General features: G+C 39.5%; 1 protein-coding gene across 11 annotated transcripts in view; it reads left to right on the forward strand.

The window, feature by feature from the left end:
• SMOC1 (SPARC related modular calcium binding 1) overlaps nt 1-26,653 on the forward strand; it is a 321,506-nt gene that overhangs the window by 170,720 nt on the left and 124,133 nt on the right. For 7 of the 11 annotated variants that reach the window (XM_082242604.1, XM_082242601.1, XM_082242606.1 and 4 more), the window contains exons 4-5: nt 16,121-16,238; nt 22,607-22,654. In XM_082242604.1, coding sequence (XP_082098730.1) covers nt 16,121-16,238; nt 22,607-22,654 — 166 coding nt within the window. The remainder of the gene's footprint in view (nt 1-16,120; nt 16,239-22,606; nt 22,655-26,653) is intronic. The other 4 variants (XM_082242605.1, XM_082242609.1, XM_082242611.1 and 1 more) reach the window with 1 other exon arrangement.

A 26,653-nucleotide genomic window follows, 5' to 3' on the forward strand; every position in this document is an offset into this window, starting at 1 on the left:
GGGGGTGTTTTTCAGCTGCAGGGACAGGACGACTGGTTGCAATCGAGGGAAAGATGAATGCGGCCAAGTACAGGGATATCCTGGACAAACACCTTCTCCAGAGTGCTCTGGACCTCAGACTGGGCCGAAGGTTTACCTTCCAACTAGACAATGACCCTAAGCCAGGGCTTCCCAAACTTTTTTGGGCCGAGACCCACTTCTGAATACAGTTATTTTGCGGGACCCACTTGCTTGTAATTGAATATTGTAAAGTGCTACAGAATTTGTTGGCGCTATATAAATGCAAATAAAAATAATAATGTATATTTTAAAGGGAGGGGGATGATAAATTAAAAATATAAATTTACTACTTTTCAATTTATAATTGAATACACTTGCCAGATGTTCTAAGTGAGGGGTCAGAAACCTGTGACATGTGTGGCATATATAAGCGGAGTTGTAAGTAATCAGCACCCTCATAGACAGTATAAGGCAGGCAGAGGACAGAAATCAACCACCCCAGGACAGTGATCAGCAGGCTATATGGTACTCACCCTCCTTCCTCTCCCAGCGGTCCACATCGAAGGTGAAGCCCCTGTTTGCCCTCTCCAGGGCCCAGGACTCCTCACCATGTCCATGATGAGGAGCTCTATGCTGGTCTTGGTGTCCTGGCTCTTCTCCTTCAGATCCTCTACTGGGGTCACAGAAGCTGCCATGAACTCCTCACACCGTCGGGCAACCTGGTCCTCCTATGTCACCGAGGCTGCCGTCTCTGCCCGCTATAGCTGAGAGAATCCCGCCGCCAGTCTAGCCACCACCGCTGCTGCCTGCAGGAGCGAGGAGCTGGCTCTCACCCAATGAACATATGCTACATAATAGCCCACATACATACTCACTGATGCAAGTATCCTCCTCGTGGGAAATGCAGACCAGCCTCCATAAACTGCGTGGGTAGGGTCCTGAATCTATCGCAATGTGACTGCTCTGGCTCTCTCTAAGAGCCTTGGTGAGAGAGGTAAAGAAGAACCCAAAGATCACTGTGGCTGAGCTCCAGAGATGCAGTCAGGAGATGGGAGAAAGTTGTAGAAAGTCAACCATCACTGCAGCCCTCCACCAGTCGGGGCTTTATTGCAGAGTGGCCCGACGGAAGCCTCCCCTCAGTGTAAGACACATGAAAGTCCACATGGAGTTTGCTAAAAAACACCTGAAGGACTCCAAGATGGTGAGAAATAAGATTCTCTGGTCTGATGAGACCAAAATAGAACTTTTTGGCCCTAATTCTAAGCGGTATGTGTGGAGAAAACCAGGCATTGATCATCCCATGTCCAATACAGTCCTAACAGTGAAGCATGGTGGTGGCAGCATCATGCTGTGGGGTGGTTTTCAGCTGCAGGGACAGGACGACTGGTTGCAATCGAGGAAAAGATGAATGCGGCCAAGTACAGGGATATCCTGGACAAAAACCTTCTCCAGAGTGCTCTGGACCTCAGACTGGGCCGAAGGTTTACCTTCCAACAAGACAATGACCCTAAGCACACAGCTAAAATAACGAAGGAGTGGCTTCACAACAACTCCGTGACTGTTCTTGAATAGTCCAGCCAGAGCCCTGACTTAAACCCAATTGAGCATTTCTGGAGAGACCTAAAAATGGCTGTCCACCAACGTTTACCATCCAACCTGACAGAACTGGAGAGGATCTGCAAGGAGGAATGGCAGAGGATCCCCAAATCCAGGTGTGAAAGACTTGTTGCATCTTTCCCAAAAAGACTCCTGGCTGTATTAGATCAAAAGGGGGCTTCTACTAAATACTGAGCAAAGGGTCTGAATACTTAGGACCATGTGATATTTCAGTTTTTCTTTTTTAATAAATCTGCAACAATGTCAACAATTCTGTGTTTTTCTGTCAGTATGGGGTGCTATGTGTACATTAATGAGGAATAAGAATGAACTTAAATGATTTTAGCAAATGGCTGCAATATAACAGAGTGAAAAATTGAAGGGGTCTGAATACTTTTCATACCCACTGTATATATATATATATATATATATATATATATATAGATCTATAGATAGAGAATAAAATGGAGATCCTTGTAATACTTTATGTCACACCATATTTGTGTAGCGGTCTTACAAACACAATTTTTTTGGAAAGAAAACATTTTTTGAATTAAAAAAATAAGAAAACAGTAAAGTTAGCCCAATTTTTTTCTATGATGTGAAAGATAAATTAATACCAAACATGTCATGCTTTAAAATTACACACGCTCTTGGAATAGCGTCAAACTTTGGTACTTGAAAATCTCCATAGGTGATGCTTTAAACATTTCTACAGGTTACCAGTTTAGAGTTACAGAGAAGGTCCAGTACTAGAACTATTGCTCTTGTTCTAACAATCGCAGAGATACCTCATATGTGTTTTTTGAACACTGTTAACATATGTGGGCACGACTTGCGCATGCATTCGCTTCTGCGCGCAAGCTCGGAGGGACCGGGCGCTTTACATTTTTTTACTTATTTATTTTATTTTTACAAATAATAATAAGGACAGGTCCTCTCTAATGTGAGCTTTGGGGTTAAAAAGACATCAGATCTCACATTTACTCTTAAATGCAATAAAAAAGAAATATGGTCCCTTAAGGCTGTTGGGCGGAAGTGATGTTTGACTTCGCTCTGGACCTTCAAGGGCAAAGAGTTGAGTGGGAGCCATCTTGCCCTCACTCGACTTCCTGCCCATCAGCACAGGGGATCGGACCGTTTTCCCCGCTACCGACGGCTCCGGTAAGTGGGGAAAACAACCGGGAAGTGGCAGGAGGGGGGTGGGCTTCTCTCCCGCCGCCCATAAAAGGGATTCCATGGCAAATCCGATGCTGGGACCACTTTTATGTTAAAGCCATGTAAAAAAATACCGGCATTATGGCATCTCTCCCGCTGCCCATAAAAGGGATTCCATGGCAAATCCGATGCTGGGATCACTTTTATGTTAAAGCCATGTAAAAAAATACCGGGGTTATAGCAGATATCTGCTGCCATAACCCCAGTATTTAACGTCAAAGTAGTGACATAAATACAAAAGTAACAACGTAAATACACGGTGGGTGGTCGGGGCAATATATCCTATGTTTTTTGAACCAGTGTCTTAGGGGAGCGTAGTACAAAGCCTGAATTGTGCACATTTTCATGTATTATGTTTCCCTCTTTTGTTTAACAGTCTAGCTGTATTTTGTGCAGAGGAAGGGGATGCTAGGAGGAGTCAGAAGGCTCTTTATAGTTTAAGAAACATATTTTTCTTTCTCCTCTTTATTGTTCTGTATTGTTAAAACATAGTTTTGTATAAAAAAATAGACCTCAAGCTTTTCCCAAAAATGCATTCACCGGTAGTTCTGAAGTTTTTACTAAAATAATAATATGACACAAGGGTGGAGCTTTAAAAAGGGAGCCATTTTTCAGGCCTTCTAAATGGAACATTATGTCTTAATACAGCCCCGACCTCAAGAACATCATAATTGAGTGAGTGTTTTATAAGTGACAGGAATGTGTAATCAATCAATGCATCTTTTTGTTTGTTTACATAAGCCTTGAGGCTGCCCAGCACAATTGTTCCACAATATGGATGAACATAAGGCTCCGTTCACATGTCAGCGTATGGATCACGGGCAGAACCGCCGCGGTTCCGCCCGCGATCCGGAGATTATTGCAAATCGCAGGACGCCTGTGCGTTGCCCGTTGATTTGCAATAGCCCCCCAAACGCTGAGCGATGTTGCTGTGATTTCCGCCTGCCGAATCGCGGTAACATCGCGCAAAAAAAATTGCGGGATGCAATACGCTCCAAAGAAGCTCTTGTACTTTTTTGGGCGTAATGCATCCCGCGATTTTTTTTTGCGTTTTCGGCAGGTGGAAATCGCGGCAACATCGCTCAGCGTTTGGGGGGCTATTGCAAATCAACGGGCAATGCACAGGCGTCCCGCGATTTGCAATAATCTCCGGATCGCAGGCGGAACCGCAACGATTCTGCCCGCGATCCATACGCTGACATGTGAACGGAGCCTTAAGTATCCTCTGATACTATGTGAAATAAAATATCACTTTTGGAGGCTGGTATTAACATTGCAAGGGAATATGGGAAGCTATAGTGGCCACAATCACTAGAGGAGGGTTAGATGTGGAGGCTTGATCAGTTATGATACAGTTATGGTCTACGTTTAAAACTGAGGAACATATTCTTTTTCTGTTGTAAATACTGCTTTTCGATAAATGTTAACCTGTTAAAGTGAAGAAAATTAGGAGTTTTCTGAAGCAGTGTGTCACATTTAATAAAATGAACATGTATTTTTCCCATACAAAGTAACAGATTCACTTACCTTCCTTTCAGTCCTCTACTGTCCTAATCTGCTACTAGAGACCCCCGAAGTCAAAGGTAACTTTACATTTGAATGAATTCTATACAGCATGTGCACACTCTCCCAACTCCTTTGGGCCTAGTGCCCATCCACTTAGGCACCAAGCACTTCACTGAAGGCAGGGGGAGTTCCAATGTTAGTGCATATCTGGATAAATTTGGTATCTCTTTGGGCTTCAGTGACATATTAGGAGAGAAAGTGTAGGGCAAGTCAATTCTCTTGAAAGCCCCTACAGTAATCAGACCTGTAACTTTGCTCAGTACAGCAGTTATATCCACTATAAAAAGGGAGATTTCCAAGAACTAAGATTAAGAAAGCGGAAAAGCTGTAACTGATGGTCATGGTGGCAGAAGGAGCGATTTGACAAAGTTCAGATAGTTTAATGCCAAACAGTCACATCTCTTGGCCAACACTAGTCTCAGAGCAGGAAGACATAGGCTGTCCATACTAGGAATAGAGAATTCTAGGACTTTTACTTCCTTGTTATCGGTTGTCTGATGTGGAATTCAGGGAGATGTAGTTCCTACAGCACTGTAGACTGACTGTGCCTTCTTCAGATGAATCTAACATTTTAAAACAAATTCATGCTTTATGAACAATTTAAGGCAGGGTAGAATACTATTTATAATGTACTGGATTATTAAGGATGGGCTACTCTGTTCGAATCATTCTTAACTAGGGCGGGTCTTGTAAGATAAAGAACCAAATAAGTCAAAGATGTTCTGCTGATCTCAAATCTCTGTTTGCATAAAATTTAGAATTTGCATGGACATAGCAGCATAAAGTGGGAATATCTTCAAATGAAATACAGACAGCAAAATACTCATACTTGCAAAGTAGAGTGGGGAAAGATCAGATAATGTCAAGAAGTGGCCACAATCGCTTCCAATAAGAACAGAGAGAGCAATAATATTGTGAAAGAGGTTTGAAAACTTTTAAATTCACATTTGGATTATGTTACACATCACTCCCATGTTTAGGCTCCATCACCTCAACCCCCTCCACCCCATGAAAGGGAGTGGGGGTTCTTCTCCCCTGCAGTTGCTGTCACATGTAAACATGGGGCAGCTGTGCAGGGCTCCTTCTGCACAGTTTGGTCATTCATTCACTGAGATCTGTGAATAAAGAAAATACAAACCCTTTCTGCCATCGCTTGGTGGCTTGTAGTTCTCAGTGAACTGCAAGAGTGCTGATGAGGACCCTTATAGTCCATTTACAATTTCTCCATAGTCTACTGGCACTTTCTCCAGCTTTCAAACATAAACCTGTGCAGAGGTACAGACAGAAAGCTAGGGTATGTGTCTGCAGGAGCCTAACATTGATTCTCTAATGAGAGGGAATAATAAATGCAAAATTTATGCAAAAATATGTTTATACATTTTTTGTTTTCTAAAGGCAAATGTACCCTTTAACACTATATACAAAACTAAAAAGGGTTGGCTGGAGTTCTGCTACAGTGCAGAAATGTGCTAATAGGAGGAGAGAACAAAGGGATGGTCTTATCAGTGTGCTCCTGCTCCTTTCTTGTTCAGTCATAGAGTGGGGCTTAGACCAAGCTCTCATGTATGTATTTCATTTAGTTGTTTACATAGACTTCAAAAGTTAAAGTAGTGAAATAATCCGCTATGTAGGTATTATGTATCAAGTGTCTTGATCCCTTTTAACTGTACGTGCTTTTTAAAAGAGAAACTTTAACAAATTCACTGATTCGTTTGTGAACTTTGAGGATAAATTGATCCACAGTGTCAACAGCTACAGAGATCAGTGAGGCTTGTTTTACTGCTTGTTAATAATATGTAAATCTGTCAGTGTCTATAGCTTGGCTATGTTTCACTTTAAAGTGGACCTAAATTCCAAACTTTACTTTAGGTGTGCTACTTTATTGGCCTTCCCCCTTATTCAGGTAGGCAAGGCAGTTACAAAAGCCTCTTCCTCACACATAGCCGCACTAAAAAGAAGACAACATCCAAGATTACCCAGATGGAGCACCAACTGACAGGTAAAAATATTCAGTAATGTGGAAATTTTTTTCACAGGGGCAAACCCAAGTCAAAACTTTACCTCTAGTCTACTTTAAAGATCATTGATTAGGGTGAGGTTGGAATAGCTTTATCCCTTAGTGTCACTTTGCAGGTAACTAGTTGTCTGATAAATCTCCACACACCATGTGATTCAAGCTGACTGCAATGTGATTGTCTCAGGATAAGTGTAGCACATATCATTACATTAACTTCACCCTGTTTCAGTAATATTGTTGTTAATTCAGAGTCTGTTTTTAAACCGTATTTATCACAATGGTTGATTTGCACTTTAAGGTTTCAGAGGTGTCAGATCTGATCTTTAAAAATGATTTCCCCTTTCTTCCTTTCTGCAGATAAATTATGTATAGTTTTATGATTACCCTGACATAAAGAAATGGTGTGCTTAAATATCCTATAAAATTATTTAGTTGAATCCATTATTATAAATGAGTTGAATATGAAATCATCTATTGTACACATTTGTGTGGCAGATAAGAATAAAACATGCAAGCCACTCTGTTAGTTTTGGCCCTCTGACATTTGATTTTGGCATTGCCTTAAGCCGACTGCCTTGCAAGGCAGCCTGTCCCAAAACAAACACTTACTGCTGGGATTGTAATTGCTTGAAGATCACATCTGATTGGAAATATTCACAACCTCAAAAAGCATCATAAAGGATCCGGAAATTCTTTGCCACCTTGGGGAGAGCAAAGGGTTTGCTGTCAAACCAATAGAATTCAGATCCTAAGTTAAAAAGAGAAAAAAAGCTTCACAAACAGTGAACAGTCGTGCTGGGGTGTCTTTGCTTCTCAGAAATTTTACAGTGATTGATTTCAACAAAATAGAATTTTATTTTGGGCTTTAAAGGGAAACTATGTTGTCATTTTTTGAGCACATCCTGAGTTATTATTGTAACCTTTATCTGAATGTAATTTTTAGGGTAGCTTTTGCATTTTTGCATATTTGTTGTACTTTATTTTCATGATTGCATTTTTTATGCTGATTGTAGATTCTCTCTTTCTAGTGGCTATATGTATATAAAACACCTCAATGATTAGGCCAGCATTGATGTTGACTGATTTGTATATAGAGCAGTCAGTCAGCATCAATGCTGAACAACTGCTGAGATTAAACTTTTATCACGGAGAGTAAAAGTCATTTGAAAAAAGACTGATTGGCAATGAGGGAGAGTATAGTACATGATTGCTATGAAGCAAGAGGCATATGTAATCATGTACATAACTATAATTACTAACTATATATTAAAAGCAGTTTTTAAACAGTAACATATAATGGTAGGATTGTTTACAACAAAATAAAATTGGGCATCATCTGTGGAAGGAAAAGAAACAAGTTTACCTAACTTCCCCAGCAACATGTACCTTCACTGAACTACCCCACATATCCGTGCAGCTACCAGAAGCACATAATAAAGGCATTTTATTTTTTGAACATTCATATTTTATTAGTTTTCACCAACATATAACAATTCAGGTTATTCCAAAATTCAACAATTATATTCAAACAGTGCTTAAAAAGCTTTACCATCCCAAAAGCCACCCCCCCTCCCCTCCACCCGACTGGAAAAAAAAAACCCTCATCTTAAACCAAATTCCACTCTACTCCACTCTATTCTCTAATATCTTCTTTACGTCTTAACCTCTCTCTTATATTTAATTTCACCTACCCATATCCTGGGCCTATAAGTTCCGGGTGATTTTTCTCCTAGGGCATATACCAAACTATCTCACTAACTTAATATCTTTATATATTCCTCTGTTTTTTTAAATCTTAACCAATCCCCCTAAATTTCTAGGTATTTCTTACAAGAATCCTCTGCTGTGAATATCATCTTCATCTCCCACAATCTACCCTTACGGCCCATTCCCTCATGCTCTGAGCTTCTGAGACTCACCAGGGCACTGGAATCAAGCTTTTAGCACATTCAATAAGTGGGGCACTAGCAAATTTTTATATACAGTCACCTTTTCTTCCGTGTTGTGAAACAAACAAATCCAAGAATCTACCTGAATACAATCTCCTGTAATCTGATGTATTAACCTAGTGATCTCTTTCCAAAAAGCTTTTATCTTTGTGCACTTCCACCACAAATGCGCAAACGTTCTTCACATTCTCTCCAACAAGTTGAGGATATCTCTGCACTGAACCTCTGGGCTCTCTACGGGGTAAGGTACCACCTAGCAAACAGTTTATAACACATCTCTGTTGTCCTTAAATCCACCGAGGAATAATAGGCAAGTCTTAAAACTTTCTTCCTCTTTTCTTCATCTTGAAGGGGTCCTAACTCCTGTTCCCATTTCCCTAAATTAGGGCGGATATATAGATTCAAGTTCTTTCAGTAGAATCTTCTATATCTTTAATATACTATGTTCAATAAATGTGGGGGAGCTAAATAGCTTCTCCAGTGGACTCATATTATCCCTCCCCCTGCAGAGGTTGTGGTAAGGAGTGCACAAAGTGGTGCAATTGTGTGTATCTCCATTTATTCAGTGACAAATTCCCCCATTTTTGTGTTATTTCTGAAAATGTGCACATTCTATTCCCTGCCATTATATCTTGCTTGCATCACTTCCTTTTTTTTTTCAAAATAATTTGTGTCTATTAGTGAAATCAAAGGTGCATTATAATCCCAGTGTAACTTTCTACATAAACAATCCCATATTCTTAACCACTTAAGCCCCGGAAGATTTTACCCCCTTCCTTACCAGGGCCTATTTTGCGATTCGGCACTGCGTGACTCTAACGGACACTTGCGCGGTCGTGCGACGCTGTACCCAAATTAAATTGACGTCCTTTTTTTCCCACAAAGAGAGCTTTCTTTTGGTGGTATTTGATCACCTGTGCGATTTTTTGATCATGCACTATAAACAAAAAAAGAGTGACAATTTTGCAAAAATAACAATATTTTTCCAATTTTTTTATATGAAATTCCCCCAAAAAAATGTAAAAATCTAAATTTTTTAACATTTTAGGCCAATTTGTTTTCTGCTACATATGTTTGGTAAAAAAAATCACAATAAGCATATTTTGATTGGTTTGCGCAAAAGTTATTGCGTTTACTAACTAAGGGAAAGATTTTTGTCATTTTTTTTTTTTTTTAAACGAGTAATGGCGGCGATCTGCGATTTTTTTTTGCGGGACTGCGACATTGCGGTGGACAGATCGAACCCTTGACTGACATTTTTTACACTTTTGGGAGTACCATTGACATTACTACAGTAATCAGTGCTAAACCCAGGGAAGGGGCTAACTTTATTGGAGAAGGAGGGGTTAAGTGTGTCCCTAACTGTGAAGGGATGTTGCTGTTTGTGTAACAACAGAGAAATACGATCCTACATAGCAGGACCGTATGATCTCTGTTCTTACACAGGGGAGAATGACAGGCGGCTTTGTTTACATTAGCCGCCTGCCTTTCTCCCTCTCCACCCGACGATCGCAATTGACCGGCGGACATCGGGTCCGCCGGTCACACGTGCGGGGGAGTCCGCGAACGAGCCGCTCGCCCCCTAGAGCCTCACAGGCTAGTGATGTACCACTTTGCCTGTGAGTGGCTGACTGCTGCCGTATATAGTCGTGCGGCATTCGGCAAGAGGTTAACGTGTTTCAAGTCAACATACTCGTGCTATTTGCCAAATTCCGATATGCCCGTGGGATCCAGACCATCTTTCCCACATCTGTCCCACTCTGTGTATCTTTAATTCCCACCCAGCTCTTGCCTTCCTTATTATGAATCCAATCTGTTATTCATGCTATAGAGATTGCCTTATAGTATTTCTTAAAGTCAGGCGCTGCAATCCCCCATCCCTTTTTCCCTTTATTGATACTGTATAGGCAATTCTAGGATCTTTATGTGCCCAAATATATTTTGATATTATTGCTCTTAATTTTCTAAAATAAGCCTGGGGGAGGGTGATTAGGACCATTTGGAATATATAGATAAGTTTGGGGAGAATTTTTACTGCATTGACTTTACCCATCAATGAGAAGGGTCTATATCTCAAGAGGTTTAATTGTTCTTTCACCTTGTTCAGTATGGGTTTGTAATTAGCCTTAAATAAATTTGCTAAGGATCTAGTTAATTTACTTCCAAGGTATCCCAATTCCTCTCTGCACCATACAAAGGGGATATTGGGCTGGATTGCCTGTTGTTCTTTCTTTGATATTGTAATATTTAAAATTTCCGATTTAGCTATATTAACTTTAAAGTTTGATAATTCCCCATTTCTGCCTAATTCCCCTAGCACCAATGGGAGAGTTAACCTAGGGTTGGTTATGTAAAATAGTATATCATCCACATATGCTGCCACTTTATACTCACTGTTCTCAACTCAAACCCCTTTGATATCTAGATTTTTACGAACTGCCGCCAAAAGGGGTTCTAAAGCCAGAACAAACAGCATGGGGGAGAGGAGGCATCCTTGCCTAGTTCCATTATACAGCTCAAAGGGGGAGGATAAACTACTTAATTTATTCTCCCTGGAGAAGAGACGCCTGAGAGGGGACATGATAGCAATTTAAAAATACCTCAGTGGTGATCTCAGCATAGAAAAAAAGCTATTCAGTTGCAAGGATTGCATGAGAATGCGAGGACATACAATGCGATTAAAGGAGAAGCGTTTTAACCTCTGGCAACGCGGGGGGTTCTTTACTGTTAGGGCAACAAGATTGTGGAATTCTCTACCACAAGAGGTAGTTTCTGAGGCAAGTATGGCTACTTTCAAAAGACTCTTAGACATACATCTCAAGGATCAGAACATTAGGGGGATGAGAGATGATTATGGCCACACACACCTACACAGGTTGAACTGGATGGACTATTGTCTTGTATTCAACCTCAACTACTGTGTAACTATGTAACTATGTAATAGGGAAGTGGCGGGATGATAATTTAATCCCTGAAGCATGTGTGATATGTGTTTCTTGTAAACAGGCTATTCCTACCCAATAGTGGAGCAATTCTTGTGTTTTTAACTAGGTGTATGTAGGCCCCTGACATTATATGATACTAAATAAATCAAAACCATGGGCAGCCAAAGGGACAACTAGCATATCCTTTTCCAGAGAGATGTTCTGTATAGAAAGAAGAAGAGGGAGAAAAAAAAACACCCTCCCCCGTCCCCCCTCCAGGTCTTCCACCCACCCCCCTCCAGGTCTCCCACCCACCCCCCTCCATCACCTTTCCCGAGAGGTACCTGGTGACCCACCTCCATGAGCTACCTCACATCCATACCTTCCTATGGGGAAAATACTCTGATAATCTAACCCTGCCTCACCCTACTCACTGGAGTAACAACCCCCCCAGCTCTCTCCCCCCCATCGCCACCCCAATGGGGGGAGGAGATGGCAGTAGGGGCGAGTGAGGGAAGGAGGAGGGAAGAAGGGCAAGAAATCACCTCACGCCCCCCGCACCCCCCCCCCCCACTCTTCACCTTGCATCATTAATAGTTAATGAAGGTAATAATAGATCTTAATAGCCAATAATTATTATAATGGATCCTGGATTGGCCTGTCATGCCTGTAAAGATCTGTTTGGGTATCTTCCACAAAGGTAAATTATGAAGACAACTATGTGATTATGTGATTTTGAATGACAGCTTTTAGTAGAAGGTAGACAATTACAGCAGGTACCAAATGTTGACCTTGTTCATATATAATATTTACCATGTGAATAGTTGAATATGTTTCTGTTTAGGGCCCCTGCTGAAGATGAGAAGTCTTCACCAGGCCAAAAGCTAACCACATATCAGGAGATTGGGCTGTCTGGCACAACTTGGTTCTCTGGCTATCAACAGCTAGTTTCAACTTCCAGATTGGCACTGTCAAAAATAAGTGGTCACAGTAAAGCCACTGCAGCCCTTAAAGTATATAATATATGTTTTACAACTGAGCAGATATCTTTTCTCACAGATTTTTGGCAGGTGAGGTTCCAACAATTCAGTTGGCCACTGGTTGTTGCATGTACAGGCACCTAAAAAGGTGTCAGAGTGCTTTCACAGATCTCCATTGCAGTAAATTTTGCTGCATTATGATTAAAAAAGAGAGACCATTTATCTCTCGCAATACCTTTCCTTGTGTTAAACAATTACTCTATGCTATTTTTCACAGCATTCTTTTAATTCATTGTGTGTAAGTAACATTTATAATATCAACTTTAGCATGATATGCAGCAAAAAATATGAATACAAATCATGACAATAAAAAAAATTTGAATAGCCAACTATTACCTCCTTAAATGTGTTATTATTCTGGAAGAGGGAACTACACAGGGCTCTTGGTAGATGGCATGCTGAGAATATGCACACGTTAGCCAGGAATAAGGCTAGAACTCTGCTCACACTTTCTCAACTGTTCCCTGAAAAGGAAATATGCAGACATATTAAGACTAACTACATAGGTATTTGCCCCCCTTGGTGACTGTAATGTTCAACCTGGCACTCCAATCCTAATATTTTTTATAACCATTTTCGTAAAATCAAGTGATATATTATTATTTTATGTTTGTTTAAAAGTACATTCCAGTAAAACTCAAACATTTAGCATGGAAATATATAAAGATGATTTAGCCTACGTGTCCAGAGATTTTTTTTAAATCTTAGAAGTGCTTGAGGATCCTGGTCAACTATACTGTCTGAAATCATCTGGCTGCTAATAACTTGGCGTTCTGGGATCAGGGTGGGAAAGATTTGCTCTGTGATAGTGCTTCCTAAATTTTAGGAGGATGAGTCAGTGGGATATGAGCCCTGCCTCCCATTGTTCTCTACCCATGGCAAAAAAAAAAATGCCTGACACCCCAACCTCCTAACAGTTTGTATAAATGGCGGTCACCTGTGCATTTAAACAGCTGATATATTGTGAGTTGAGAGGGGGCAGGAGCCTTTAGTGGTGTGGTTCCTTATATGCCCCATGGTAGGAACCTTTCATGTGTGCGTGTGGCAAGTGCTGGATGTGCATAGCATGAGAGTGAGAATTGAATGAAGGTTTTATGCAGATGGGATGTAAGACTGTAGAACAGAACAAGAGTTAGGCCTATGTCCCTGCGTAAGACTGAAGTAGGGGTTGCCAATAGGCCAAGGGGACATCCATATGGAGGGACCTCACTGTTTGAAGGAGGTTATCTCAAACCTGATTTGTGTTTAGGCAAGTTGTCACTTACTCCAAGTATATTTTTCCAAAATTAGATTTACCTTCCTATATTTGTTTTATATAAAATAAGAGATACAGTCAATTTTGTCAGTTGGTACTTTAAAATAAAAAAAAGTTATTTCTGTAAACAATATAGTGTACAGTATATGAAAATTGATCCTGGGTTGAGAAGATGGATAATTTATCCCTGGAGGATAAGGAATAGTTAATAATCCACTCAATCTGGAATTGTTTCGTTTGAGGCTGATCCTGTCTTGTATTTTTTCATGATAATCAGAGAACATCAAATTACTCTTTCTGTAACCAATTGAGGCATCCATTATTACTTGCAGGGGCATTGTGTATCAACATAGGGAATAGATTACTTCATAAAAAAGATAAAACAGCAATGAAGACATTATTCTGGAGCCAGACTTTTTTATCACCAAAAGAGCAAAAGTTTTACTAAAGTAACTGAAATTATAACAACGAGAAACACTCCATAAACCAATGTGTGCAGCGTACCCATCAGATCCATATGTATGTGATCGTCTGTAGGGTAGCAAGCAATAGCAAAGCTGTAGTGGTGTAAAGTGGACCTGACTCCAGAAAATTCAACTTTTATGTTTATATGCTCTCATATAAGTCACATTTGTCACTCTAATTGCATGAAATGTCCCAATATTTCACTTCCTTTCACTAAAGACATAACATGAATTAAGAGAAAATCTCTCCAACGTGAGGGAAATCCCCTCTTAGACAGTTGTCATAACCATTCTATAGGCCTACATCTGAGGTCAATATCTAATGAGCCTTTTTATAGAGACTTTGAAGACTATTTTAAAATTCCTGCAATCCACCATCATTTGCCATCTTTTACCAACATTTACATTTACCTGCAACTCGGCTTTTTCATTAACAGTACATTGATATCAGTGTATTACATATGGGGTAAGTAGCGATAGAGATGCATTTGTCAATGTGGCACTTTCATTAAATAGGAATTATTAGTTATCACCTACTCACTACATGATCTCCAATGAATCTTTTTCCATATTTATGCAGCATATTTGTTGCCACTTTCACCCACATGCTTGTCTAATATATAAAGTCCAACCCAGGTCTTAATAAACATCACCATATTTGCAATACATATTACATCAAAAAATGTAACATCTACCCATTTTGATTTTTTCAGGATGCATTTTATCAGTAATACAAAACTGATTGCTATAAAAGACTAGCCATACTTGCTTACCTGCTACCCAGTGCAGACACTTGCGCAAATGAAATGTCTTTTGAATGAAAACTTGAGCCCACTACATCTGGTGCCCCTTAATGCCAAAAATAGTGGGAAATTAATGCCAAAGAATGAGATCGAGCTCAGGCACAAGTGTGTCCTTGGATTCAACTGCAGTTTCATAGACATGTCTATAGGTGTATACTTTGTAAAATAAAATCCAGGGTAAAATAAAATCATTTTGTCTTAATTTCTGAAGCTAGAATGGCTGCTAACATGCAAACTAGTTGACCTCCTAAACCAGACACCTAGAATTTTTGTGTGTCTGTGCAACCCTACTGTATAACAGTGACAAGTATGCTGTATCTGTTCCCATCCCACAATTCATGGCTTTGATAGGCAGAGAAATTTTTGCTACACAGAAATCCAATATTATTTACCTTTTCACCTGTTTGACACGCACAAAACTGTAAGGGTCCATTCACAGCAGCTAACATGTGTTTCAATGGAGGCTGCCAAGCAGGCTCGTTCCCTAGCTGCGGCTCTGCATGTCCATTCATGCACACAACCATGGCTCGGCCACACCCCCTTCTCTCCTCATTGGCTCACTTGCTGTAATTGACAGCAGCGGGAGCCAACGGCACCCGCTGCTGTCCCAGCAAATGAGGAGGGAGAGTCGGAAAGTTATCTATATCCTTGCTACATAACTGAGAGTCATTGGCCCAGAAGAAGCAAGCAGGAATTCACTGGCATACATGTTCCAGGTCCCAGAATCACTTAATAAAAGAGTAAGGATGACAAAACCAGAGCATAAAAAATAATAATTCTGTCTGACAGGTTCTCTTTAAAGGAAAAGTTCATCTTCAGAACATCTTCTCCCATTAGTCCCCTTTCCCCCATGACAGCAGGTGGGAGTTCTTCTTCTCGCACCCGATGCCACATCATTCATTCACAGTTTCCTGTGAACAAATAAACTACAAAGACTTGTAGTTTTGATGGGCTTTGGGGGAAGCTAATGAGCACTCTCATCCATTGACATGTCCTTTTAAACAGAAAGCCTGTACAGAGATACTGGCTGAAAGCCAGTGAATATGTCTGCAGGAGCCCACATTGCACCCGCTTATCAAGGGTGCAATGCTTTCCAGGCTTCTGCTGAAAAAAATTGTAAATAAATGTTTGTTTGTTTTCTGGAAAATATATGCAGTTATTTTTTTCCGTAAAGGTGAGCTTATCCTTTAAAGGGCAGTCCACTGCCCAACACAAAAGTACTATTAGAAAGTACAATACAATGCATAAATTGTAGTCTTGTAACAATGTCTCTATTCTCTTTTGCCAGGTGCAATGTCACACTTACACAGGATATTGCTGGTGCGTTACACCTGATGGTAAACCTGTCAGTGGCTCCTCTGTGCAGAACAAGACTCCTGTATGTTCAGGTATCGAAGAAAGCCTAGGTAATATCATTACATGACTGGTAATGTTGAAACGAATGAGGATATCTCTGCTACTGCTGAGATATGAATTTTTTCTTCAGAATGTAATCCTCTTAAACCTATCCATAACCAGAGGTTGTTCAGGATTCTCAAAGTTACAAAATGCCTCAAAACACATTTCTGTATTAGTTATTTTTTATAACGTTTATTTAATTGGATTGTTTTGTAAAGGTAGCTATTAGATGACTGTAGCAGATGTTAATCATGTACGAGGGTACCCTAAAACCAGATCAAACATCCACAGAAATAGTAGTCAGTCATTTGTGTTAGTTGATTTTGACACCCATGCCCTAGTGTGCATGTCAGTGAACACATCTGCCTCAGATTAAAAAACAAAAAAACAAAAACTGAGCAATTCAGACTAAACATATAGTAAAAAATACACAAACAGAGGTTATCCACAAACTAATGGGTAGATAAAATGATAGAAACAGCTAAAAATATATCCACATGTTTTTTTTTTCCTATCAAAATCAAGGTTGGCCACATTTCTCAGCCTGCTTAATGATCTTTTAATTTGATAGGTGGCCACTTTGACCATCTGAAAGTCGGTAAGGTGGAACCAAGCTTGACTTTACAAGAAAAGTCAAAATTTTAATATACAGTAACTTCTGCTACCCATATCTCAGATCTTACTGATCATTTTGGGATACAGTTTTTACTTACTGTAACCTTTGATGTTGCATTTTCCCACCAAATGATCAGTTGAAAAAGCTCAGGGTCGTGATCGTTTTTTTTAAGGGCTCTTTCATTTTTTTGGCTGATCGAGAAATAATCTATGGCCAGCCTCGAAGACAACCCACTCGAGCTGTATTCCAACCAAAATAAAAAGTTTTAGCTGCAATTAAACTTTAAAGTATTTACCCTCTTGGAAAATCTTATTTCAATTACCCCTTGACATGCATACATTTATTAACAACCCATTTTACCATCTCTTTACAACTTTTTGGCATTGGTACATTTTAACCACCCTCGTTTGTCACCTTTCCTCTAATATTTGTTGACGGTGGTAGATTAGTTAGTATGCTACATGTAAGTAAATTTTAAAACTGATATCTGTTGATAATTTGTTTAGAATTAACCAACATCTCAAACTGTTAGGTAAAAATGACTAAAAAGCAGAAATACTACTGATCTCGTGGGAAGTATCTTCTAGGGTACACATCCTTCAGACTGAAAACCAGTACTCTTGAACAATGACATCCGGAAAAGGGGGTAATTGAGCTATAAGTTAATAGATCAGATGTTCCAGTCAGTCTATGTGTAGGTATGGACAGCCATGCTGTTATGAAAAAAAAAAAATACAATGGGGTTGATTTACTAAAAGTGGAGTGTGCAATATGTGGCGCAGCTGTGCATAGAAAAAATCAGCTTCCAGGTTTTTTTGTCAAAGCTTAGATTTTTCATTCTCTAGTTCTAGTAAATCAACATTTAATTTATTCATAAATGATCTAGAGGAGGGGATATCTAGTACAATCTCAGTATTTGCAGATGATACTAAATTAGGCATGCCAATATCTTCTATGCAGGATGTGGAAATCTTGCAAGCAGACCTGAACAAAATAACGGGGTGGGCAACCACATGGCAGATGAGGTTTAATGTAGAAAAATGTAAAGTAATGCACTTGGGTGCCAGAAACCAGAAAGCAAGCTATTCACTAGGGGGTGAACCTCTGGGTGAGTCTAGGATGGAAAAGGACTTGGGGGTACTGGTAGACAACAGGCTTGGCAGTGGCATGCAATGCCAAGCCGCTGCAAGCAAAGCCAACAGAATACTGGGATGTATAAAAAGGGGGATTCACTCCAGAAATAAAGAGATTATTCTCCCGCTCTACAAGACTCTGGTCCGGCCACATCTGGAGTATGCTGTCCAGTTCTGGGCACCGGTCCGCAGGAAGGATGTGCTGGAACTGGAGAAAGTCCAGAGGAGGGCAACAAAAATAATTAGGGGAATGGAGGACATCGGCTATGAGGAAAGACTACAAGCACTGAACCTATTCTCTCTGGAGAAGAGACGATTGAGGGGGGATATGATATCAATGTACAAATACTGTACTGGCGACCCTAGCATAAGGAACAAACTATTCAGAGAAAGGGAATACAATAAGACACGTGGCCACTCACTAAAACTTGAGGAAAGGCGGTTTAACCTTAAAGTGCGTAAGGGGTTCTTCACTGTAAGAGCGGTAAGGATGTGGAATTCTCTTCCACAAGCAGTCGTATCAGCGGGGAGCATAGATAGTTTCAAAAAACTATTAGATGTACACCTTAAAGACCACAACATACAGGGGTACACAATGTACGGTTAAAAGCAAACACACACGCATCATGGGTTGAACTGGATGGACTTGTGTCTTTTTTCAACCTCACTAACTATGTAACTATGTAACTATGTAACCCCAATTTTGGTTACTTGCTCTTCACAACATATAATGAAGTACGCTCAACAGCAGAGGTTAAGGTTAAAGAAAAACAAACCCCTTCTCTCCTTCTCAGACAAGTAAGCCGCCATTTTAGTATCTGTTTGATCTGCAGTTGTCATGGTGCTACACATGCGATCAGTTATGACACCAGTTACATCAGTTGGCTTGACAGTTGGATGAGAGCAAAAGCAAATGTGAGTTAATATTCGTGGCGTGCTTTGAATTTAAATGTTTTGGGAAAATGTTAAATTGATGGGCTTGGTTCCACTATAAAGAATTAACCAGAAAAATCAACAATGTGCTTTATCACTTTTAGAGCCGGTTCACACTGGGGCAACCTGTCAGACGACCTGGTCCCCTGACAGGTCGCCATAGGTCGCCTGCCATAGAGAAGCTGTGGACCCGTTCTAATAGGAGCGACACAAGTCGCTCCGACTTAGAAAAAGGGTCCGGATGTTATGTGATGTTATGAAGTCTGTGCCGGCCGCTCCGAGGTCGCGGTGCTAGCAGCGCACCGCGACTTGTGAGGTCGCCCCCCGGCAAGTCGGATCGCTCTAATGTGAACCGGCTCTTAAAGTAAACAAAACGATTTAATGATCAATCCCAAAACAGTTACATTTAAAGCACATCATGAATGATAAATGTCACAGGTGCTTGTTGGCTCAACTGAACTGTCAAGCCATCAAATGCCTGGGGTCATGCCTGATCATATGTTCAGCACCAAGGTAGCTGCAGACCAAATAAAAACAAAGATGACAGCCTTCTTGGCTGTAAAGGATGGGAGGATTTAGTTCTGCTTTAAGAGTCCAGTTTTGTGGACATCACAAAGAGCTTATATTTAAAATATAATCATTATATCTAGCTATTTTTTTTAAAAACTAGACTTAAGACCAAATGTGAAGGTAAGAACAACTCAAGATAAAACAATGAATGGCATTGCTAATTTTTAGCACTGAAGTATTTCCCCCAGGACACTGTTTGCTTGGAGTTTGTGCATTGATCCTGTGTTGGTTTTGTCAGATTTCTCTCCAGAAACCAAAAACATACTGATAGTTTTATCAGACCCCTTCTGAACTGGTCCTAGGGTGTGCACATTTAATGCTGAGTACCATAGGATTTGTTGGCTCTGTGTAAATAAATAACAATACAATGCCCTTTTAGATTGTGATTAGGTGCCCCAGGCTGACATCCAATAGGGAGGCTTATAACATCTGTAATGTTTTTTTTTTTTGTCATCTGTGTCCTATAGGGGGGATTTCCCCTTATGTTTTTTCCCATAGCCAAAACAGGAAGTCAGAAGAAACCCATTCAAAACGAAAGAATCCCTGTTTGTCACCAGGGTCACCAGAACAAGTTTCACCATTAAAGCATTCCCCTTTATTACTGTTCTGGGGACAACCCAAAATGTGGGATTTTATTGACTTTCTCTTTTAGTGATAACAATAAACATGGCAAATAGAAAAGAAAGAATCTACCTAGCGGGGGACACAGACAGCAATACAAACCTGATAGGTGTCCTAATCCCTCTCCACTTAAAAAAAAGTTTTGCCTTTAGTTACACTTACTTAATTACAGAAATACATTTTTATTTTAAACATTTTTTCCATTGCAATCACTGCGGCTGGCTTTTAAACCTTCTTGATGCCTCTTTTTTTTATAATTATAGGACCACAGGTTGTTAGTGGCCGCTTATTCACAGACCTTCTTTCACATGTGGAATCAACATCCAATAATATGGATTACATTTGTATCTGAGTGCCTCTTCACACTTATGTGCTGCGAATTCGGTGAAAATTTAAAGCAGTACATGGTGCGAATACACATTGCGATTTCTGCTTGCCATGTGCGATTTCAATAGGAATTTTGTGAAAATTTGTGAGGGGAGTGGTCACATCTTTGATTTTAATTTCCATAAAATCTAGGCAAAAAATAATTTGCAGTAATGTGAACAATGGACTGCAATTTCAATCCGGTCCCATAGAAGCCTATAAAGCTGAAATGCACACCGCACTAAACTCATATATGACCCTTTTTTGAATCTGATCAAATTTATGTGAACAGCCTTCATCGGAAATAATGCTTTTTTTACATGACATCTATGCTTTTTGAAACGCGTCTGATCCACATAGAACTCCCATAAGTGTGAAACGGCACATAGAGTTCTTTTGTTCTTTTTTTTTTTTTTTACTTATGTAGATGCATTATGGACATCTATTAAATACTTTAAAGGATAGTTACAGTTATAAATATTTTTTGGATAGTAAACTGGAAAACGTTATGATGGCCAGGAGTTGCAATAAGCAAATGCCTGGTGTAGCAGCAATGCCAGCTTGGAACTTGCCAGCCTTCAATGTCCATGGCTCTTAGCGTTTTCATGGTAATGTCCAAGTATGATTTATAACCACACTTTTCATCTAAGGCTGTTATAAAAATCAGCCAGTGCAGTTTCTAGACTGGTACATTATACAGATAATGATCAAGTGTTTCCACATGTATTTGCAGAAGAATAACACTTACAAAGCACAGAAGACAGCACTGTTTATTTAGAGGAATTAGCACCTCTATTTCAGATTTGGAAGTGATGATGTGTTAATACCATGTGTTTTCCATATTTATAAAGACCAGTTCAATATTGAGTGACAGCTGTGAATGTGCCGCACTTGTCACAGACTCTATGGGGTTTATTTATTAAAGGGAAATAGGTTGTTCACTTGCAGGGGAATTTTCCCTTAGGTTAGTAAATATTCACTTTGCAAAGAATACTCAATTATGTGCAAATAAAAAAAAACTGTATTTTTATAGTGTGTACATGATTGGATGATGGAAGTCAACAAAGCTTCATGTAATTTGCTTTACCAGGAAAACTCCCTTGCAAAGTCAACAGCCTAATTGGTTTTAGTAAAGCAACCCCTATGGTTTCTGGAGGGAAACTGTTAACCAAGACATTGTCAGTGCTTCTTTATCAGGATTATAATTGAGCTTCATTATTATCTCAAACAAAAGAAGCATTCGATTGTTAGCTATGCAGGCCCGCTATTTGAAAACAGTGCAGCTATTTCAGGTGCTGTTAGCGAAATGTGTGCTATGTTGGGATTAACCCCTAAGTGATAATGAGCAATTAGCATATTAGAATCGAATGGTGGAGAGTCACTACATTTAGTGGTCATTTAGTACCAGGAAATAGCATCCTCATCACACTTTGACAAGTAGATTACTAAATTCGGGGGGGTCTGTAAAAGACCTCTTTCATCCCAGAAATCCAGTTCTGATGATGGCAGTGTCATCTGAAGGAAGTGATAACAGACATCAATAGTAGTCACCACTTTGTCCACATTAGTGAAATCTTCCCTTACTTCCTATCTTCCATCTCTGGGGCAGGAAGGAAAACTTCTTCAAATGAGAACCAAACTGCAATAAAACACCTATTTTCAGAAGAGTAGGGGAGGTTTAGAAATGTTGTGAGTTTTTAATTGCTATCTATATCTACTTTGAGCAAATTTCCCCTCACATCCAGTCCCGGTGACAGTCTGTGTTGTGTGGGGGTTAGAGGACATTATCGCAAAAAGAAATGAGGGTAAGTGTCCCCAACTGAGACACAATACAATAAAAAACTTTACAAAGGTTTTTATCTTTTCCAGTCTGTCCAAAAAGAAACTGGGCTAGGTTTTTTAGACCCTCCTTTCTTAAGTTGCTTAAGATGCTGAAGCATGACAGTCACATATTTCTTTATTTATGAGGCTTGTTGTTTTATATCTATCGGCACCAGACCATATATGTGAGTTATTCTGTAACATGAAGAAGATTAAAAAAACAATAATCATCTTATGTGACAGAATAGCTCTGACTATTTAAGATATTACAAATGCCTAAGACTTGTTTTATTGATTTTTTTTCTTTTCTTTGCAGGTTCAGTAACAGATAAGCCCTCAAGCCAGGGTAACTCAGGCAAGAAAGGTGAGTGAAGTTCTTTGATGTGCTGTGAATTGCTAGTCCACAGCAGATTTCTTTCCATATGAACTTATGAAGATTTTAATTTATAATGATACTTCATCAGGGGTGGATCTACCACTAGAGATGGGAAGGCCTGGAAAAAAATGACAAAATTGTGGGGGGTTCCTGTTTTTTCAAAGCCATTTTTTTTTTCCAGAAAAATTGAAAAAAATAAGTGTGGATTTGTTCTTTTGCAATGATAAATAATATATCTATGACATAGTATTCAAACTTTATTCCATGAAGACCCTAATTAAAGGTTTCTGAGACTTTATGTAAAGTCTTAAGTTATTGCAAGTTCTCTCCCCTGAAGACTGAATGAACAAATCCTGGAATACAATTCAAGTAACACTGTACTTCTCAATGCAGTTCTCCATCAAGAGAAATATGCATTTCTTCCACTAGGGGGCACTGCAGGGGAAAGGCTCCAGTTTAGTTTGCTTATGAGTTCAATCTTGTACCTCCTACAATTGGGGGATTGTTGGTATACAGTAGATAGTTACTGTCCTCTCAGGCCTTAATTGACAGGTAAGAGGCTACATTTGTCCGAAAATTTTGTGTATTCCTTTTAACCATTAAATTATGCCTATTAATAGTTTCCACAATCACAGCATAATGTTTCCCTATAGTCTGTTCAGTAAATTGGTTTTTATTTTCCTCCTCGAGTTTGGAAACATTTTCACAGTGCAATTTCTGCTGAGAGCAAAGCTGCAATTTGCAAATATTGTGAAGAAATATTATTTTGCAAATGCTACTAAGATGACAAAACAAATGCATGCATGCCAGAGGTGTCCTAAAGACATGAATAAATACTTTATGGAATGGAATGATAAGAACCATAATGAAAGTGGAATTAGCTTTTTCCTCCAGCGTTCTCATTCCAGAAACACTATTACTGCTGCTTCTGGATCATTACAAAGTTTTCCTTCACCAGCAGAATCTTCAAGTAAGGGAGTGTTACGAACCACGACCTCCCAAAAAATACACAATCCCTTTATTTATAGATAAAATAACACCTGAAAACCAGGAGAAAATTGATCAAGCTCTTGCAAGAGCAATATATGCTTCTAGACCAGCACTGTCAATAACAGAAAATGCATATTGGCAGGAAGCATTATTATGAGGGGGAAGGGAGGGGGGGGGGTACCTGTTTTCATGTATAGTTGAAATGTTCTTAACATATACAGTCCTTGTTATTTGATTTGTAATAAAAATTTAAAAAGCAAGTTTAGTTTATTTAAGCTGTACTTTTGTTGCACGCATAATACTTTTATATACACTGCATTTCCCAGTCCCAGTGTAACAAAATGACATTCAAATTGTAAAACTACACCACACTGAATTTTTTTCTGAAAATTCCTATTTTTTTCTGAAAAAAAAAAAGAGAAAAAAGTTTTTTTCCCATGCCTTCAAAATTTCCTGGAAATGTTACATCTCTGTCTACCACCATAGCAGGTTATATGTCTACCATGGGGCCCCACAGTACAGGAAGCTCAGTGCAGCCTGATTGAATATTAGTTTTTCTAGGCAACATAAAACAATATTAAGGTGTGGCACTGTGTTATGAAAATATTTTGTATAGCATGATGTCAAATTGCTTTAGAAAGTTTATTTCACAATAGCAGGCTGGCTTTTAAAATGACATTTGGAAAGCCAGGGCCTTTCTAATAAATTTGATGGATTCGTCTTTATTAGTTTTTAATATTTACCTTTCCTAAAAAGATAAATTCACAACTCTATTATTATATAGATTTCCATGATTCCAGTTACTATTATAACGCTTATAGATCTTTTGTTCTGAGAATTTAGTAACCAAATTTACCTACTGCTGTAAAAATGTAACCTAAAAGGTCCTCTATAAACAATGTACTCTGTTGTCTGTATGTGGTTAATACTTGTATTAATAGTATTCAGTTTATGAATACGTTTTTTTTTTATTTCACAGACCTTTATTTATATTTTTTGTCTACACGTATATGCAGACCAAGTTGTCCAGCAAAAGTAACAGTCACAGGGTTTGAGACAAGCCATATAACACTTCTTATTCAGCTTTTATTTATACAGTTTAAACCTTTTTTTTCAAAGAAAAAAAAAAGTGTTAGCTAGAGTTGGGCTTTAATTTGTTTGTTGCTTATTTAACCACTTCAGCACTGCCTATCTCATGTATTGAGGCCCTAAAATGCAGGTTGCTACAAATACCCCCCAAATGACCCATATTCGAAAAGTAGACAATCCAAGGTGTTTAGTAAGAGGCATGGTGAGTTTTTCAAAGTTGTAATTTTTAGTCACAATTGTCATAAGGGCAGTACAGTATCATCATATGGCTGGTGTGGTGGTCATCAAGGACACTGACTGGCGACAGTATGTAAAAAAAACAAAATAATAAAAATAATTTTTTAAAAATGTTTTAAACTTTTTTCTTTTTTTTTACATACAGTGACCAGAGCAGTACAATGTTCCCAAAGCAGCACTGTGCTACTCTGGGAAAGTGATTTTACACAATGATAGCTTATAACAGTGATGATCAGAACCAATCATTTTTATTAAGGCATCCATTCATTCACAGGGTGTACTATTGTAATAACTGTGATTGGTTACAGTTATCACATGGTATAGATGCGCTGTGATTGGCCGTGTCTTTGCCATGTGAATAATGTCACTAATCATGACGATCATCACAATAATAAACAATGAATGGCTATAGATCAAAAACATTCATTGTGTACAACTGTCATGTGATCACTGTTATTATTCACAGCGATTACATGTTACGGGGGCCCGCCCAGTTCAATGATCTGTCGTCAACTGTGTCCGGTGGACAGATAGTACTGCAGTGTGGCCCCTAAGAGAGTGGAGGCGGGTGACTGGGAGGACATCATGTGACATCCACTCAGAACTGTATTGCTCCCACTCAACCATCATTTGTCTTTAGGCCAGGCGGAAAGTGGTTAAAGTCAGTTTAAGGGCCAGTTCACACCAGAACGCAGTACAGGAAACCTGTGTTCTGTGGGCGTTTCCACACTGCATTCAAATACACTACAGTTGTGATCTGCAGTGGGTGTCAATATTAACTTATCGACATCCCAAATGCAGGTCGCAAACGCAATGTGTTTGCCTGTACCAGATCGCATGGTTGTAATGTTCTGGTACCTTTGGGTACCCTAATTACTCTTTCATAAGTGTATGTGCCCCACCATTCTCTTTTGGTAAGGTGCGCATACACCTTTAAGACTGATGCTGTCATCACTGAGCGCCGGACTGGATGGCTATTTAGATCGCCGGCTCTCACTCACATGTGTTCGTTCAAACTGCTTTGTGCCTTGATGCTAACCTGTCTTGAAGCTCTCATGCTTGCAAGCATACCTCGCTGTCGGAACCACGCTGCGCTGATCCCTGTATCCCGCTACCGGATCATCCGCTCTTGCCGAACCTCTCCTCTGCTACATTGCTATTAGTGATAAGTACCCCACAGGGGAAACCTCTATAACCTTCATACTAAAGCTTACACTATCTAGCTCTGCATACTAAAGACTATTACTACATCTGCATTATCTAAGATTGCTAGCTCTTGAGCCTACTACCACCTGTTCTTGCACTGGGTTGATCTCTCTTGTATGTCCACCTGCTACTCTGTCATCTGCTACCATACATGATTGCTAAACCTATCTGCATCCCATCTGCTACTATCTTACTTTCAAGAACATTTCCTTTCAAGTGTCTGTCATCTACCATCTCTACCCAACCTGTCTCTTCAGCCTATCATCACTGTGTTACTATATACATAAGTCACTCTAGGAAACATCTTATTGAGTGTGTGTATTTACTTGCTGAATTGAGATCATCCACACATGATGAGTCATTGGGAGTTGGGATTGGTGTCTCAGCGTTTCTCTACATGACTACTGAAGTGGAATATTTCTGCAGCTGAAAATCCACATCATACATAAAACGCAGGAGCGTTAC

This window comes from Pelophylax lessonae, assembly GCF_965119305.1.
Source record: "Pelophylax lessonae genome assembly, chromosome: 13".
In the NCBI taxonomy this organism is placed as follows: domain Eukaryota; kingdom Metazoa; phylum Chordata; class Amphibia; order Anura; family Ranidae; genus Pelophylax; species Pelophylax lessonae.